This window comes from Panthera leo, chromosome A3 (assembly GCF_018350215.1).
Source record: "Panthera leo isolate Ple1 chromosome A3, P.leo_Ple1_pat1.1, whole genome shotgun sequence".
Classification (NCBI taxonomy): domain Eukaryota; kingdom Metazoa; phylum Chordata; class Mammalia; order Carnivora; family Felidae; genus Panthera; species Panthera leo.
Genome location: NC_056681.1, coordinates 63,182,945 through 63,200,460, shown reverse-complemented (window position 1 = coordinate 63,200,460; position 17,516 = coordinate 63,182,945). Strand labels below are relative to the sequence as shown.

The window sequence follows — 17,516 nt, the reverse complement described above, 5'->3', positions numbered from 1 at the left end:
TTTTAATGTGGATTTCTTGTTTGTGCTCAGTGTTCCTTGACTGTGGTTAAATAGAAAAATATCCTGCTCAGCTGTTCTTTTGGAGGGAATGGCCAGAGGACCAGGAGGCTTTACACTGTAATTGGGTTATTATTATTTTTAGTTTAAATTTTTAGGCAAAGTGTAATGTTTTGGCAGGGAGGAGGATGGTTTTTGCTGTTCATGCAGCCCTGCTTCATTTAAAGAACACCATTTTTTTTTTCTAAGTTTTTGTTTTGAAAAGATTCAAACCAAGAGCAAAGTTTCAAGAATAGTTCACAAACGGCCATGTACCCTCTACCTAGATTCATCAGTTGTTATTATTTTGCTATATTTGGTTTATCTCTCTTTCGTTATTTTTTTTTTAACCACAACACAATGATCAAATTCAGGAAATTTAATGTTGATATGCTATTATCTATTATATAATCCACAACAAAATTTGCCAGTTGTCCCAATGAGTGGCCTTTCTTAGAAAAAGATTTTTACTGTGATCCGGGAACCAATCCCAGATCACACATTGCATTTCACTGTTATGCCTCTTAAGCCTCCTTTAATCTGGAAAGTTTTTTATTTCGTGACATTAACATTTTGAGAGAATGTATCTCCATTTGGGTTTGCCTTATTGTTTCGATTGATTCAGGTTGTGCATTTTTGGTAGGTATAATGCATAAGTAATGTGGTGCTCTTCTCAGGGCATGTTATCAGGAGATACATGATACTGGTTTGTCCTGTTATTCATGGTGATTAATTTGATCACCTGATTAAGGTAAGTGTGGTAGGCCCAAGCTCGACCTACAAAAGATAGCATCAAATCCTTAGAACCTGTTAATGTGAACCTTACCTAGAAAGCAGGCCTTTGCAGATATGATTAAGTTAAGGGTCTTAAGATAGTCCTGATTATGTGGGTGGGCCTAAATCCACCACAGCTGTTGTTATTAGAGAGGAACAGAGGGAGATGTGACACACAGAAGAGGAGGAGTCAACAGTGGACATGGAGATTGGAGTGATATGGCTTCAAGCCATGGAATACTGGCAGCCATCAGAAGCTGGAAGAGGTGAGCAATGAGTTCTTAGAACCTCCAGAGCAAGTGTGGCTCCACCGGCACCTTCATATCAGACTAATAGGACATTAGTCAAAATGGATCCAGTACTGTGAAAAAATAGATTTCTCTGGTTTTAAGTCACCAGGTTTATGGTAACTTGTGACTTTATGCACAGAAAATGAATACAGGGCTATCCCATTGGTTTAAGGAATTTATGTCGTATTATAACTTAATTTAGAAGATAAGGTTTTTTGGTTTTTTTTTTTTACATTTTTTTGATGTTTGTTTAGTTTTGAAGGAGAGAGAGGGAGAGCATGAGAGGGGAAGTGCAGAGAGAGAGGGAGACACAGAATCCGAAGCAGGCTTCACACTCCGAGCTGTCAGGACAGAGCCTGACGCGGGGTGTGAACCCATGAACTGTGAGATCATGACCTGAGCTGAAGTCAGATGCTCAACTGACTGAGCCCCTAGAAGATAAGGTTTTACCTGAGAATGATTGATTATCCACTTAACAAAAATTTTTCTGTGTTTAGTGTAGTTAGAGTTGCACCTAGGTGTATGGAAATAATAGTAGGCTGAATTAATATTGGTAACTTTTTAAAGTTTATTTATTTGAGAGAGAGAGAGAGAGTGCATGGTGGAGGAGCAAAGAGAGAAGGAGGGAATCTCAAGCAGGCAGTGCAGAGCCCCATGCAGGGCTCGACACCAAGAATCAGGTGCTTAACCTGACTGAGCCACACAGGCACCCCAATATTGTTATTTTTTTTAATTGAGAGAGTAGTTTAGTTAATTAATTTTATTATTATTTTTTAGAGTTTATTTATTTTGAGAGAGAAAGGGAACACGTGCAAGCAGGGGAGGCGCAGAGACAGAGGGAGAGAGAGAAAGAATCCCAAGCAGGCTCTGCGTTACCAGCACAGAGCTAGATATGGGGCTTGAACTCATGACCTGAACCCAAATCAAGAGTTAGGCATTTAACCAACTGAGCCACCCAGGCTCTGTGAGTAGTTTAATATGTTTAAATGTACTTTAAAAGTGAAAAACCTGAGTCATCTTCCTAATGAGTGAGTCACATATAATTGGGCAGTGACTGATATCACAGTAATTATGTTAATTAAACAACTGGAAGGTAATGCAAATGCAGCAGGCCACACTTTACCCATTAACTTTAAAGGAAGCTAAAGAGGCATGGCTGTGAAATACAGTGTGGGAAACATAAATTCATTCTTCATCTTTATCTCAAGAACTTGAATGTGGGTTTTTATTTTATTTTACTGATGTGGGATTAGTCAAGATGGTTTCTGCCTTTACTCAAGTATATCTTAAGTTCAAGAAGAATAAACCACATGTTCCTTTTTCACTCAGAGTAAAATGTCATGGTATTCATGGTGCTAAATTGGATTCCACAGTTATATTAAAAGGGTTTGCTCAGCAAATACTTATTTAGTGCTTATTACATGTCAAGCAGCCAAGGATATGTAGTGTACAAAGCAAAATGGTTCCTATTAAAAAATTTTTTTTTTATTTGGGAGAGAGCAAGAGAGAGAGTGAGCATGTGCAGGGAAGGGCAGAGGGAGAAGGAGAGAGGGAGAATCCTAAGCAGGTTCTATGCCTAGCACAGAGCCCAATGTGGGGTTCAATCTCACAACCCTGGGATCATGACCTGAGCCAAAACCAAGAGTTGGATGGTCAACAGACTGAGCCACCCAGGTGCCCCAAAATGCTTCCCATTTTTGAGCTTAGATATTTCAGTGAAGGGGGACAGACAATAAATTAACAAGTAATGTATAGAATTTCAGATGGAGAGAAGTATTATGAAAAAATATTTCAGGAAGGAAAGTGGGGGGAATATTGAGTGTCTGCTAGGATGGGAAGCTGTTTCCGTCCGTGGTGTCAGAGATGGTTTCAGATTTGAGCAAAGTTCCTAAACGAGCAGTGGGTCAAAGAAGAAATCACAAAGGAGATTAGAAAATACTTTGAGATGAATAAAAACCAAAGTACGATTTACCAGAACTTACGGGATGAAGCAAAAGCTTATAGGGAGATTTACAGCTGTAAACGCCTACATTAAAAAAGAGAAATGATCTCAAATCAATAACTTAACTTTACACCTCAAAGTATTAGAAAAAGAAGAGCAAACAGCCCACAATTAGCAGAAGGAAGGAAATAATAATATGATAAATGAGTGAAATGGAGAATAGGAAAACATTATAGAGAATCAATGAAACCAAAGTTGGTTTTTTTTTTAAGTTGGTTTTTTTAAAAGGTCAACAAAATTGACAAAATTTTAGCTACAAGAAAAAAACAAAAGAAGGTGCAAATAACTTAAGATCAGAAATGTAAGCAGGGACATTATTCTATTGACCTTATAGAAATAAAAATGATTTTAAGACAATACTATGAACAATTGTATTTTCAATAAATTGGATAACTTAGATGAAATGGACAGATTCCTAGAAACATAAAGTTACTGACTTAAACAGAGAACTTGTTATGTGTAGCAAATAAGAGATGGAGTCAGTAATCAAAAGCGTATCAGCAAAGAAAAGTCTAGAGGGAGTGGCTCCACTGCTAATTCTACCAAACATTTAAAGACTTAAAATCAGCCCTTCTCAGACTCTTCCAAAAAATTGGACAGAAGGGAACATTTCCAGACTCATTCTGTGGAGCCAGCATCACCCTGTTACCAAAGCCAGACAAAGATACCGCAAGAAAACTATAGGCTGGTATCGCTTATAAACATAAATATAAAAATTCTCTACAGAATGTTAGCAAACCAAACCCAATAGCATATTAAAAGTATTATACCCATAGCTAATTAAGTGGAATTTATTCCAGGAATGCAAGGGTGGTTTAACATAAAAAAAAAAAAGGTCAATGTAATACACCACATTAAAATGAAGGGGAAAAAAAAAACCCATGATAATCTGTATTGATGCAGAAAAGTGTTGACAAAATTCAGCAGTGCCCTGTCATGATAAAGAACACTTAGGAAACTAGGAATAGAAGGGAGCTTGCTTGCTTGCTTGCTTTCAGTTGTTTTGAACATTTATGTATTTTTAAGACAGAGACAGACACGAGCGGGGTCGGGGGGGGGGGGGGGGGGGAGGTGCAGAGAGAGAGAGAGGGAGACACAGAATCCAAAGCAGGATCCAGGCTCCAAGCTGTCTGCACAGAGCCCGACTTGGGGCTCAAACTCAAGGACCTTGAGATCACGACCTGAGCCAAAGTCGGATGCTCAACCTACTGAGCCACCCAGGTGCCCTGAAGGGAGCTTTCTTAATAGGATAAAGGACATTCATGAAAATCGCACCATACTCAATGGTGAAAGATCGAAAGCCTTTCCTCTGTGATCAGGAACAAGATACAGATGTCCACTTTGACCACTACTGACCACCATTGTACTGAAAGCTTTAGCCAGAGCAGTAAGGCAAGAAAAAGAAATTAAAAGCATCTGAGTTGGAAAAGAAGCAAATTTGAACTGAGGTGTAAATAAATGACAAAAACTTGATTTACTTGCTCTAGGAGTTTCACAGGGTTCCACTAACTTGTTAATATTAAATAAGAAATGCACATCATATTGAATATCATGCCTCAAATTAACATAGGAATGTTTTCAGGTATTATCAGTGGTTCATTTGTTAAGTGTTCTTTACATTCTGCTGTGAAGCCCATTATTCCCATAGTTGTTTAGTCTTAATCTTAGATTTAAGTGGACTTGGTGACTACCATCATTCTTTTGTGATAGTTTTTCTGTTCATTTCTTGGTTGGCTGAAATTCATCTTTTCTTTGAGAAGAGTTTTTGGGGAAATGTAGTTCTTAATTTCTTATACCTCCAGAAATGCTTATGTTGCTGTTACACATGATGCTGGAATAGGATTTTGATGTATAATTTTTCACCACAACTTTCCCTGAGGATGTTGTAAGCATTGCTCCACTGTCTTCTAGCCTCACGTGTTGCTAAGGCAAAGAATAAAGCCAGCTTAATTTTTTCCATTTTGTAGATGAATTTTGTGTCTGAATGACCAAAAGATTCCTTCTTTATCTTTGATGCTCCGTGATTCTATTAGGATATGTCATTGATTATTCTGCATTGATTTAACTAAGGTGGTAGGACTTTGGATTCCAGATCAAGACATTTTACAAAGATTTTTTAAAAGATGAATTCCGAAATTTGTTTTTATTTATTTAAAAACCAACTTTGGGATCTTTTATATACAACATACTCTTTGAAAGAGAATGGTTTTAAACAAAATTTTAAAAAGTATTTTTTATTTGGGGAACTTTATTATTTTATCATTTTAGGAAATAAAGGACAAATTATTCTTTTATATGCTACTCTGGATAAACTGTGAAGTGTGAATTTTTCTTTAAATTTGACCAAATAATTTAAACATGTTGATTTCCTTTTTCTTTTATTAACTTAAAATATTATTATTTATTTATTAAAATAATTTTTTTAATGTTTATTTATTTTTGAGGGAGAGGGAGACAGAGTGTGAGCAGGGGAGGGGCAGAGAGAGAGAGGGAGACAGAATCTGAAGCAGGTTCCAAGCTCTGAGCTGTTAGCATAGAGCCTGATGTGGTGCTCAGACTCATGAATTGCGAGATCATGACCTAAGCCAAAGTGGGTCGCTTAACCAACTGAGCCACCCAAACACCTTTATTTATTTACCTTTTAAAGTAAGCTCCACACCCAAGGTGAGGCTTGAACTCACGACCCTGAGATCAAGAGTTGCATGTACTGTTGACTGAGCCAGCCAAGTGCCTCCCTCTTTTATTCACTTTTAAATCTTTTTCTTTTTTTAGGTCAAGTCCAAACAGTGTATCAGCTGAGTCATGATATCGATGTCGGTCGTTTCCAAACACTAATGGAATGTTTTACCAGTACTTTTGAAGAAGTGAAAATTTTAGCATTTGATCTTCTGATGAAGTTACCAAAAACAGTTGTACAATTCCAGGTCTTTGGTCTTTTCCTATATAAACGTAAATGTGGTATATGCATGAAAGCTTTCTAGTTTTAGCAGCAAATAAAGCAATCTGGATTGTCCAGGCTCTTTGCGTCTGCCTTCTCACATCTTCTGACTATTTCAGTTATCATACGTATACTGTTGCAGGGTGGTAGGTAGGGATGGATGATAGGGAAGGAGGAAATACCATAAGAGAAAACAAAGTCCACATCTGTGAGCTTTGCTTTTTTTATTGTTTTGATAAAAAAAGGAGGTGTAAGAAGCAGTAGGTTTTATTACCCACAAGATTTTTCATAGATTTCAGTTAACTGCGGTCTCCCCAGTTCCCGTGGACATGTTAATATTCGGTCCAAACACATCACTTACAGTAACTTGAGTATTTTGAGATAACATCCTTGCCAAGTTGACTGGGAAGCTGAGTGTAAGTGAGGTAGAGAACATGTTTCTGATCTTCCAACAAGCAGTAGCTAAACTGAGACTGAAACTCAGAGCACTTGAGGTTAACAACAGTTCTCTTCCTTGGCCTCCTACCCCAGCCCCAGCCCCAGCCCCAGCCCCAGCCCCAGCCCCTAAGAGAAGTTGTCTCTTCCTGACAACTGGCACTTCTAGCTGTAGGGTGAGAAGCGAAGGTGGGCTAGGAGTGATGGCACAACGTGGGGTGCTTGGCTCTGCCCTTGAGGTATATTCTGAGGCTGTGACCACCAGCAGCTGTGGATTCACTGGCTCCAGAGCTTTGCTATGGCTTTCTGTTAGAACTGTATAGAGGCCAAAGGTGCCTAGAGGGGCTGCAGCTGAGCCATGGTCTGTTCTCTGGCTGTTAGGCTCTATTTAGGGTGGGACAGCTTATAGATACAGTGGGATTCTATAGGAGCGCATGTCAGAGAGCACAAGGTGTCTGTTTCATTGGCTTCTAGATGGCATTGCAGTATCTTAGAGCATCGTTCAGGTGCCCTGCTAAGCAGAAGCTTCTTTTGGTGCTTAGGCTTCAAACTTTTGTACCATATAGAGTTTTTAAAGGAGATGCTTTCTCTTCCTCTGTTTCCTTTCTCTTCTCCCACCTTCCCATCCTCCTTGCCCCTTACCATTCATCACACTGAAGCCTTGTATCATATAGATGACTCATACTTGGCAAATATTTCGAGAATATCTTGTGTGGGGAGGGTATATTATAGCACCTATATGAAAAACTTGGTCCTTCGATGTAACTTTAAAATGTTTTTAAATCCTAACTATTCTCTCTAAGGACCTGTGTGTGTATATATATGTATATATATATGTTTTCTGTGTATATATGTTTTTGATGGCATATCTTTGTAATACATGGTTTTACTACTCAGATAGTCTGTTGCCCTTTTTTCTTGTGGAGCTACATATCCAAGGTCTTTATATTATATTTTTACTGACCTCAGATGATAGAACAAAGATATTTTAGACTCCAAAGGCCATGTATTGTGTTTCTTACTAATTGTTAGTTAAGCAATTCTGGGACTTAACTGTAAGTTACAAAAAAATGGCTTAGGTGCTCAATTGGTTCTTTCTAATATTTATTTAGATTTGAGCTTTTGGCCCCTATCTTTAAGTTTTTTAGGTCGCAGAAAATTAAACATATCAAATGGCAAAGAATTTAAACTGAAAGAAATAGGTATTTGAATCAGTATGTTTGTTACCTGTTAGAAATAAATAGATTTCCAATTAAATTAAATATCTATATACCTATAACCAAATTGAAAATTAAGTTTATAATGATTTTTTCCCCTTGTATTAGACAGTTCTGGAATAATCCTAGTAGAATTAATATAATTGAGCCATGAAACCCTAAGTCCCAGTGTACTGAATATGCAGTCTGTCTACTATGGATTTGGGACTAGGACCCACATCTCCTGACTTCAGCCCAGTGCCTTTCCATGCATGTTACAGTGAACTGTCCTTTTCTTCGTTAGGACAGACATGTGAGTGGATGTTTCTATGAGATAGAGGTGTGGGAGCTCTGATGCAGAATTTCTGAGGCTGATATGAGCACTTTATTTTTTACACATATACATGGATTTTCACCAGGAATAGCCTGGTGGATTTGTCCTTTTGTGTGGACACAACACAGGTAAAATAAACTTCAGTGTACAAAAAACTCCATGTGGAAATAACAAAGATGATCTGGCCATTTCTACAGGAAAAAGCATATTTCTGCTGGAGAAAGAGGTGCTTTAAAAAAGAAAAGCATTATCAATGTTGCATTTCCCAAAGAAATTACATTCAAGATCCTCATCATTAGAGCTGAATAATAATAATCAATAATTACTATAATAAAAAGTCTAACCTATATTCAGGGAGAAAGGGAATTGAATTAATGTTTATACTGAGTACAGTTATGTGGCAGGCTCTGTTTTTAAATATGTACTATCCCTTCAAATCAAAGAAATGTTTCAGTGACAGTTACTGAGTCTGTGATTTATTCTAGGATTCGGAGAAACTGCAAGGCTTATTCCAGGCAGCACTGGAGCTCAGCACAAGCACCAAGCCATATGACTGTGTGACAGCTTCCTACCTGCTGAACTTCTTAATCTGGCAGAATGCCCTCCCCTCATCTCTCTCTGCCTACTTACAAACTCAACAAGCTGCATGTGGTGATGGAGATACATCTGCTATTGTGGTGGAAAGGAACACATTAATGGGTTTGTATTGAATAAATGACCTTTTGCTGTCGCTTATCAAAACCAGTATCTTTCTCACTATTCATTTAGTTAGCATTGCTAGTGGTTAAACATTTACTTGGTGTTTTTTATTTAAGAGTTTACCAGCATATGAGAATACATGAATTTCTCTTTTGCAAGTAAATAGTTTACTCAGCTATGACACTGTTTCTACACAGAGAGTTCGTGTTAAATAAGTAGATATACAAATGTATATTAATACAGCTCTTACTTAAATAGGACCTCTTTCTCTGCCAAAAATTGTGCTTTTTTTTTTTTTTTTGCAGAAATTTTTCTGTATCTACAGCCAGATCATCATTGCTGTTTCTATATAGAGCAGAGTTCCTTTGTCTGTCAGGGCTCATGCTTTCACTGGCTGTCCCACTCCTGCCTTTTACTCTTCCCATAGCCGGTTCCAAGACCTAGGGTCTAAGTTGGCTGAGGCCTAGTGACTTCCAATGAATATTTGTTGAGGATTCATGTATTTACTTTTGTGCTAGTAAATCTTCATTTTGGAATTGTGAGGACAGATATGAATTTTTATTTAAAAAGAGAGAGAGGTCAGATGTAGGAAGAGTATTAAAAGTTGTTCTCTCCAAGATGGCAAAAATGCTGTGAAAAAGAGAACTAATAATGGGAAAAAATTAGGAGGCCCTGGGTAGTTCTGGTGGAAACGTGGCCATGGATCTGGGGATAGAGAGGTGACAGTGCCATGGAAGATGGCACTTACTCACTCTAGTTGCTTCAGGCCTGGGTTTGAAAGGAGACCCTGATACATGAGAGGAAGAGGTTTGCACTTCGGGTAAACTGGGGAGTTCATGTACAGGATTTATTTTATTCATTTTTTAATGTTTTTTTATTTTGGAGAAAGAGTGAGCGAGCAAGTGGGGGAAGGGCAAAGAGGATGAAAGAGGATCTGAAGCAGGCTCTGCACTGATGGCAGAGAGCCAATGGCGGGGCTCGAACTCATAAACCGTGAAATCATGACCTGAGCTGAAGTCGGATTCTTAACCCGACTGAGCCACCCAAGGGCCCCTCATGTACAGGATTTTTTAAATTCAAGGCATTTAAAAACTTTGTGAAATTTTTCATGCATACAAAAAATATTTAAATATATTTGGGATTTAAATAGTAATAGTATAAAAATTTCACAAGTTTTATTCCCAAGCTAGGTGATAACACACAACTTAAGAAGTACAACAGCACCCATACCTTTGAAGCCTCTCCTTTATCCTGGCTCCCTCCCCTTGCCGTATAATTACTGTCCTATATATTATGTCAGTCTTTCATCTTTATTTTACCTAGATTTTGCCACCCATGTATATATCATTCAAGCAATGTATTATTTACTTTTACATGATTTTGAATTTTATATAAATAGTACCATATGTATTATACAAGTTTACTGCAATTTATTAGTACATTTTCCTGTTGATGGACTTCTTCTTTCTAAATAAGTAATGCTGATATGAACACTCTCGTATGTATATCTTCTATTAGACATGTCTAGGAGTTTATGGTAAACAAAAAAGGATAATAGCCTAGTCATAAAATATGTGTATCCTCAGTTTAACTAGATGATGCCAAATAGATTTTTAAATTACATTCCTACCAATAAATTATGAGAGTTGTGGTGTATTATATCATCACCAGAACTTGCCCTTGTCAGATTTTAAAAGTTTATGGAATATAAAGTAGTATCTTGTGGTTTCATCTTGCATTTTTCTGATGGCTAATGTAATTGAACATCTTTTTACATGTTTGTAAGCCATTTGCTTCTCCCCTTCTGTGAAATGCCTTTGTTTAGTTTTCTATAGGGTTCTTTGTCTTTTTCCTATTGATTTTTAGGACTTATATATTCTAAATGTTAATAATTTACTGGTTAAACATAATTCTAAAATTTAAAGCTGCTGAGCTATGCTGGGATAACTGGATATTTATACACAAAAGAATGAAATTGAACCCACTACTTCATACCATATTACAAAAATTAGTTTAAAATGAACCAAAGACCTAACTGCAAAAGATAAAAAGAAAACATGGGTGTAAATCTATGTGATCTTAGGTTAGGCAGTGGTTTCTTGGATCTGACACCTAAAGCACAAGCAAACAAAGACAATATAGATAAATTGGCCTTCATCAAAATTTGAAACTTGTGTATGTCAAGCGGACCATCAAGAAAGTGAGAAGACAACCTGTAGAAGGGAAAACATATTTGCAACTCCTTTATCTGATAGAGGACTTGTGTCTAAAATATATGAAGAATTTTTACTACTCGCTAGTGGAAGCATATTACCAAATTTAAAAGTGGACAAAGAATCTGAATAGACATTTCTCCATAAAAGACAAATGTGAAAAATAATCACATAAAAAGATGCTCAGCATCATTAGCCACTAGGGAAATACAATCAAAATTACATTGAGGAAGCACTTCATACCTAGTAGGGTGGCTCTAAACAAGAAAATAGATAATAACGTGTGTATGGGGATGTGGAGAAAATAGGGTTCTCACGCACTGCTGTGGGAATGTAAAATGGTGTAGCCACATTGGAAAACAGTCTGGCAGTTCCTTGAAAAGTTAAACATGGCGTTACTATATGATCCCACAGTTCCACGCTCAGGCTGCTCTAACAAGATACCATAGCCTGGGTGGCTTAAACAATGGACATTTATTTCTCACAGTTGTGGAAGCTGAAGAGTTTGAGATTAAGGTGCCAGCAGTTTCATATGCCTCGTGAGAAGCCTTACCCTGGCTTCAGAGAGCACCCTTCTTGCTCTGTGCTCACATGGAGGAGAACAAGCTCTGGTCTCTTCCTCTTCTTTTAAGGACTCTAATCCCATCACAGGGTCCCACCCTCATGACCTCATCTAAACCTAATTACTTCCTAAAAACTCCCATTTTCAAATACCATCACACTTTAAGGCTTCAACATATGTACTTTGGGAAGGACACAAACATTTAGTCCATACTGGGCATATATACTTAAGAGAAATGAAAACTATGCCCAAACAAAAACTTGTACGTGAATGCTGATACCAACATTATTCGTGATAACCAGAAAATGGAAACAGCTCACATGTGCATCAACTGTTAAATGGATAAATAAAATGTGATATGTTCATACAATGGACTGTTATTCAGCCATTAAAAAGTGAATATTGATACACACTACAACATGGATGAACTTTGAAAACATTATGCTAAGTGAAAAAAGCCATATAATATATGATTCCATTTAGGTATGTCCAGAATAGGCAAATCTACAGAGACAGAAAATAGATAAGCTTAGGCCTGGGGAAGGTGAGAGGTTGAGGGAGGGGAGTGACTGATAATGGGTAAGGGTTTTTTGATGGGGAGAGGGTTACAATGTTCTAAAATTCACTGTACTGATATTTGCACATATCTGTGAATATACTAAAAACCATTGGCTCGTGCACTAGGTGTATACATTGCATGGTACGTGAATTATATCTCAATAAAGCCATTATTTTAAAACAACAGCAACTGTTCTAATAGCACATGGCACATGGGCCTGGGTCTGATGCCCCAGATAGAGGAGGTCTAGGAAGGATTCAGAGTGAATGCTAGAAATGGATCCAGGAAGTTAAGGAAAGACACAGTTCTACCTTAACTGGAAATACATAACAGGCTAGATAACTTTGGAAGATCTCCTCATTATTTTTTTTAATGTTTAATTTGAGAGAGAGAGAATACATAAGTGAGCACGAGCAGGGGAGGGGCAGAGAGAGAGGGAGAGAGAGAATCCCAAGGAGGCTCTGTGCTGGTAGCCCCATGTGGGGCTCAATCTCATGAACTATGAGATCATGACCTGAGCCAAAATCCAGAGTCAGAAGCACAGCAGACTGAGCCACCCAGGTGCCGCTGAAAGATCTCTTTTGAAAGCAACAAGAACAACAACAAAAACAAAAAACCTTGAACATAAAGCTTAGTTGAGTTGGATTTTTTGTGGGCACTGTTGAACTATTCACAAATTTATAAATGTGTTTCTAAGTTGGCATTATTCTGGGTTTTTGTTTGCTTTTTCTAGTTATCAAATGCTTGTTGGAAAATCTTGAGGAGGAAATATCTCAGGCTGAAAATTCTCTGCTTCAGGCAGCAGCATCGTTTCCACTATATGGGCGAGCCCACTGTATAACAGGAGCTTTGCAGAGGTTGTCTCTAAAGTAAGTATATCCACAGCTCTCTCCCGAGCATGCATTTCTGAGCTCTCAACTTTACTGGAATGTGTCCTAGGAAAGGAATGTATTGCGTTAAAGAGAATTCAAAATTAGATTTTAAAAGGTACCTATGTACACATATTTTTATATGTCTTAAGTATTTCATAGATTGCACAGTTTTGAAACAAATTGTTTCAACTTCTTATGTGTCATAATTTCCATTTGCAATTTTTGATTGTTTGCTTTTACTACAAATTTCCCTACTGACTTCTGTTGCAGCAGCCTGCAGTTGGTGAGTGAATGGAGACCTGTGGTAGAGAAGCTCCTCTTGGTGTCATATAGGCTTTCTGCCGTGGTGTCTCCGGTCATTCAGAGTTCCTCCCCAGAAGGCCTCATCCCAATGGACACTGATTCAGGTCAGCAGATGAAAGAAACTGTAATTATTATATTTTTCCTCATTACTTCCCCCAACGTACCCCCCCAAACTATTTTTTGGGGAAGATATAAAAGTTAAATAGGTTGGTTAAGGAATTACTTATGATTAGTAAGATTGCTGCCACTTTAGTATTGTTTTTTACTCTTAAAAAATAACCAAAACAAACAAATCAATAAAGCAGGATGAGTGAAGTACTTTTTCCCCTGGGGTAGATTGGATTTTCTAGTATTGTCATTTCGGAGCACCACCTACTAGATAGCAGCTGGGACTGGGAGAGTGGGCAGGATAAATCAGAGAGGTGGGGTTCAGTCAGAGAGGGCAACCTGTTAGGAATCTGGAATGGGGAAAGAGCATTTGATATACAAAGACCATTTAATTAAAAAAGGAAATAGGAGAAGATACTCAAAATGCCCCAAATTGAACTCATGAACTTTCATCTGTCTTTTCCCTCCCAACCCCTGTGTCTTTGTAAATGGCCCTGCCAAAGATCTGTTTACGTAAGTCAAGAGCCTTGGACTGCTTGACATCTCTGTCTTGCTCCGTATATACTGCCTGTCCTCACATTCTTTCAGTGGTGCCCCTTAACTGTCTTTCAAATCCGTTCTTTTATCTGTATCTTCTAACCTTACTCAAGGCTCTCCTCTCTTGTTCGGATGACTCCACAGGCCTCCCAACTGGTTTCTCCCCATCTCTTGGCTCATTCCATTTCCTTTTCACTGTATTCACAGCAGTCCTTTCTCATATAATTCATCATGTTACACATTATCTCTGCTTAACCCTTGTTGTCTGCCCCACTCCATCTCCCTTTATTTAAAATACTTGAGTGACCTCAGATCAGATCCTATAATAGTTGGGTTCCTGCAACCTTGCCAGTCTCATTTCTTACACTTTTCTTCTTCCCAAAGCATTCCACATGGAGTTGTTGCAATTTAATTAACAGGGATCTTCTCAATATTTTCCTCCCTTGTGCTTAGCAAGTGCCTGGTAGAAAGAGGTTTACAATAAATATTTGTTATAATGAATAAACCAATGCAGGAATGATTCCTGAAATGTTAGGAACTAAGTGTGTGGGATGTCGTAGGTGGCATATATATACCTGTATTACAACAGCCAGAAGGGATTGGATGTTAAAGGTGTTATACTAACAGGAGTATTCCTTTGAACACCTAGAAAATCATGAAGAAAATTTACATTTGGTGTTGAAACATAGTTAGTGAATGCATTTTGGAGTGCAAATGAGAGTCTTGTATTAAAAACACACTGAGCATATATCATAAATACCCAATTAAAGTAACTTGGAGTTGTGTGTTTGTGTGAAAATGTTAGATTTTGTTCTTAACTAAAAATGAGTTGGCAGATTGATGATGGTTCATGATCTTAAGACACAGTTATTTGTTAATTTTGGCTGAGAGTTGACCAAAATTTGATGTTTTAGTTTTCTTACTTAAACGGTACATGGGAGTAAGGAACATTCAATCTCAAAGCTAATATTTGGATCAGGCAAGTACCAGTATATTCTGAATGAGAAATCTTGAATGTTTGTCACCTATTGTGGGTGGAGCCTATAGAGTATGCTAAAATTCTATTTGTTATTCAGGTTTTAAAATACCTGTTGGTCAAGTGGCCAAAATGAACAAATCAGGAGACTATAGATGCTGGAGAGGATGTGGAGAAACGGGAACCCTCTTGCACTGTTGGTGGGAATGCAAATTGGTGCAGCCACTCTGGAAAACAGTGTGGAGGTTCCTCAGAAAATTAAAAAGAGACCTACCCTATGACCCAGCAATAGCACTGCTAGGAATTTACCCAAGGGATACAGGAGTACTGATGCATAGGGGCACTTGTACCCCAATGTTTATAGCAGCACTCTCAACAATAGCCAAATTATGGAAAGAGCCTAAATGTCCATCAACTGATGAATGGATAAAGAAATTGTGGTTTATATACACAATGGAGTACTACATGGCAATGAGAAAGAACGAAATATGGCCCTTTGTAGCAACGTGGATGGAACTGGAGAGTGTGATGCTAAGTGAAATAAGCCATACAGAGAAAGACAGATACCATATGTTTTCACTCTTATGTGGATCCTGAGAAACTTAACAGAAACCCATGGGGGAGGGGAAGAAAAAAAAAAAAAAAAAGAGGTTAGAGTGGGAGAGAGCCAAAGCATAAGAGACTCTTAAAAACTGAGAACAAACTGAGGGTTGATGGGGGGTGGGAGGGAGGGGAGGGTGGGTGATGGGTATTGAGGAGGGCACCTTTTGGGATGAGCACTGGGTGTTGTATGGAAACCAATTTGACAATAAATTTCATATATTGAAAAAAAAATAAAAAATAAAATACCTGTTGGTCTCAAAAACAGTCTGTGACCCACAGACTTTTCCTTGATTTTTGCCTTTTCTTTTTTCCTCTGGTTGTCTCCGTTTTTCCTGTTTTTTTCCCCCCACACTATCTGCCATGCATTCTGAATTTCTTGAAAATGTTTCTTTTCTCTGAAAGCCATAAAAGTGAATGAATGGGTCACATTTTATTCTGATTATCCTTTTTTTCTAAGTCTTTCCATGGTTTCTATTTGGAGCCAGTGATAACTTTTTTTTTTTTTGTATTTTGAGAGAGAGCAAGTGAGAGAGAGAGCATGACCAGGGGAGGGGCAGAGAGAGAGAAGGAGAGAAAGAATCCCAAGCAGCCTTCATCCTCAGCCCGGATAGAGCCTGACTCAGGGCTCGATCCCACGACTGCGAGATCACTACCTGAGCCGGTATCAGGAGTCGGATGCTTAACCAACTGAGCCACCCAGGTGCTCTGCCAGCGATACATTTTCATGGCTGTCAAAATTTGTTTTGGCAATATTTCATGGAGGTCACGAATGAACAGAAGACATTGGTTGAATCATCATGGTAGCAGTTTGGGTCTTTATAGCTCCTTTTAGACCTAAAATGTAAGTTTGTATAATAGGTATATGAAATACCCATTCTTTGATTCGTTAATTAGTTTCAGGTGATTAGCTGTCGTTATTTATTTATTTTTTTTCTTAAAATATCTGAGCCTGGCTAGCTCTTATTACTGTGTCACGTATTCATTCCCTTAGTCCATGTTACTGAACCTCTGCCATGAGCCAGTGGCTGGTGTAGGCACTGGAGACCCAGCAGCGAACAAAGTGTTGCATTCATGGAGCTTGCATTTCCTAATCCATTAAGTGCTAAAGGAATAAATATGAAGTTCAATATAATACTAGGATTGTAAATCATACTTAGAAAGCAGTATATTGTGTAATGTATTCCAAAGTCAAATATAGAGTCTTTATAATCTTTCTGGGCTATAAAAGCGTTTTTTTCTTTATTTCTAATTGAAGCATGGTTGACAATACAATATTATATTAAGAATTGTTTTTGTCGTTGTGGTTTCTTACCTCTTAAAACAAAATTGCACTTTGGTGCTCTTTTTTCACATGATTGAGCACCGTCTTGGAGATTCTTAGACAACACTAAGAAAAGCAACGTAAATGAGATGGTGGCCTTTGTCCTATGGAGAGTTTCTGTTGTATTGTTTTGTCCTGTCTTCAACCAATTTAAAATTTTTGTCGTATTTTAAAAGCATACTCAAGTGTCATGAAGACCTTACATAAATAATTTTCACATTATCTACCCCATGTGTCCCTTCTAATAGAGCTGATTATTAAGTATTAAAAATTACAGGGGCACCTGGGTGGCTTAGTAGGTTAAGCGTCTGACTTCGGCTCAGGTCATGATCTCACGGTCCGTGAGTTCGAGCCACGCGTCGGGCTCTGTGCTGACAGCTCAGAACCTGGAGCCTGCTTCAGATTCTGTGTCTCCCTCTCTCTCTGCCCCTCCCCTGTTCATGCTCTGTCTCTCTCTGTCTCAAAAATAAATAAACGTTAAAAAAAAAAATTACAAAATTTGGGAAGGCAAATACCCCCAAGGGAAATCTGCAAGGGATTCGGAACTGGAGTTTGTGCACTCCCATTTTTTTTCCTCAGAGTCAGCAAGCCGCTTACAGATGATTCTGAGTGAGATTCAGCCACGAGATACTAATGACTACTTCAATCAAGCCAAAATACTGAAAGAACGTGATAGTTTTGATTTGGCGGACTTGAATGCCAGTGTGCTGGATATTGGTGCTTCTGCAGAGATCAAAGGTAGCATGTATAAAATCAAT

At 38.1% G+C, this 17,516-nt stretch overlaps 1 protein-coding gene across 4 annotated transcripts in view; it reads left to right on the top strand.

Moving 5' to 3' along the window:
* THADA (THADA armadillo repeat containing) overlaps positions 1–17,516 on the top strand; it is a 325,833-nt gene that overhangs the window by 32,479 nt on the left and 275,838 nt on the right. For 3 of the 4 annotated variants that reach the window (XM_042932128.1, XM_042932131.1, XM_042932130.1), the window contains 5 exons: positions 5,875–6,026; positions 8,491–8,704; positions 12,772–12,907; positions 13,181–13,317; positions 17,338–17,499. In XM_042932128.1, coding sequence (XP_042788062.1) covers positions 5,875–6,026; positions 8,491–8,704; positions 12,772–12,907; positions 13,181–13,317; positions 17,338–17,499 — 801 coding nt within the window. The remainder of the gene's footprint in view (positions 1–5,874; positions 6,027–8,490; positions 8,705–12,771; positions 12,908–13,180; positions 13,318–17,337; positions 17,500–17,516) is intronic. The other variant, XM_042932129.1, reaches the window with a different exon arrangement.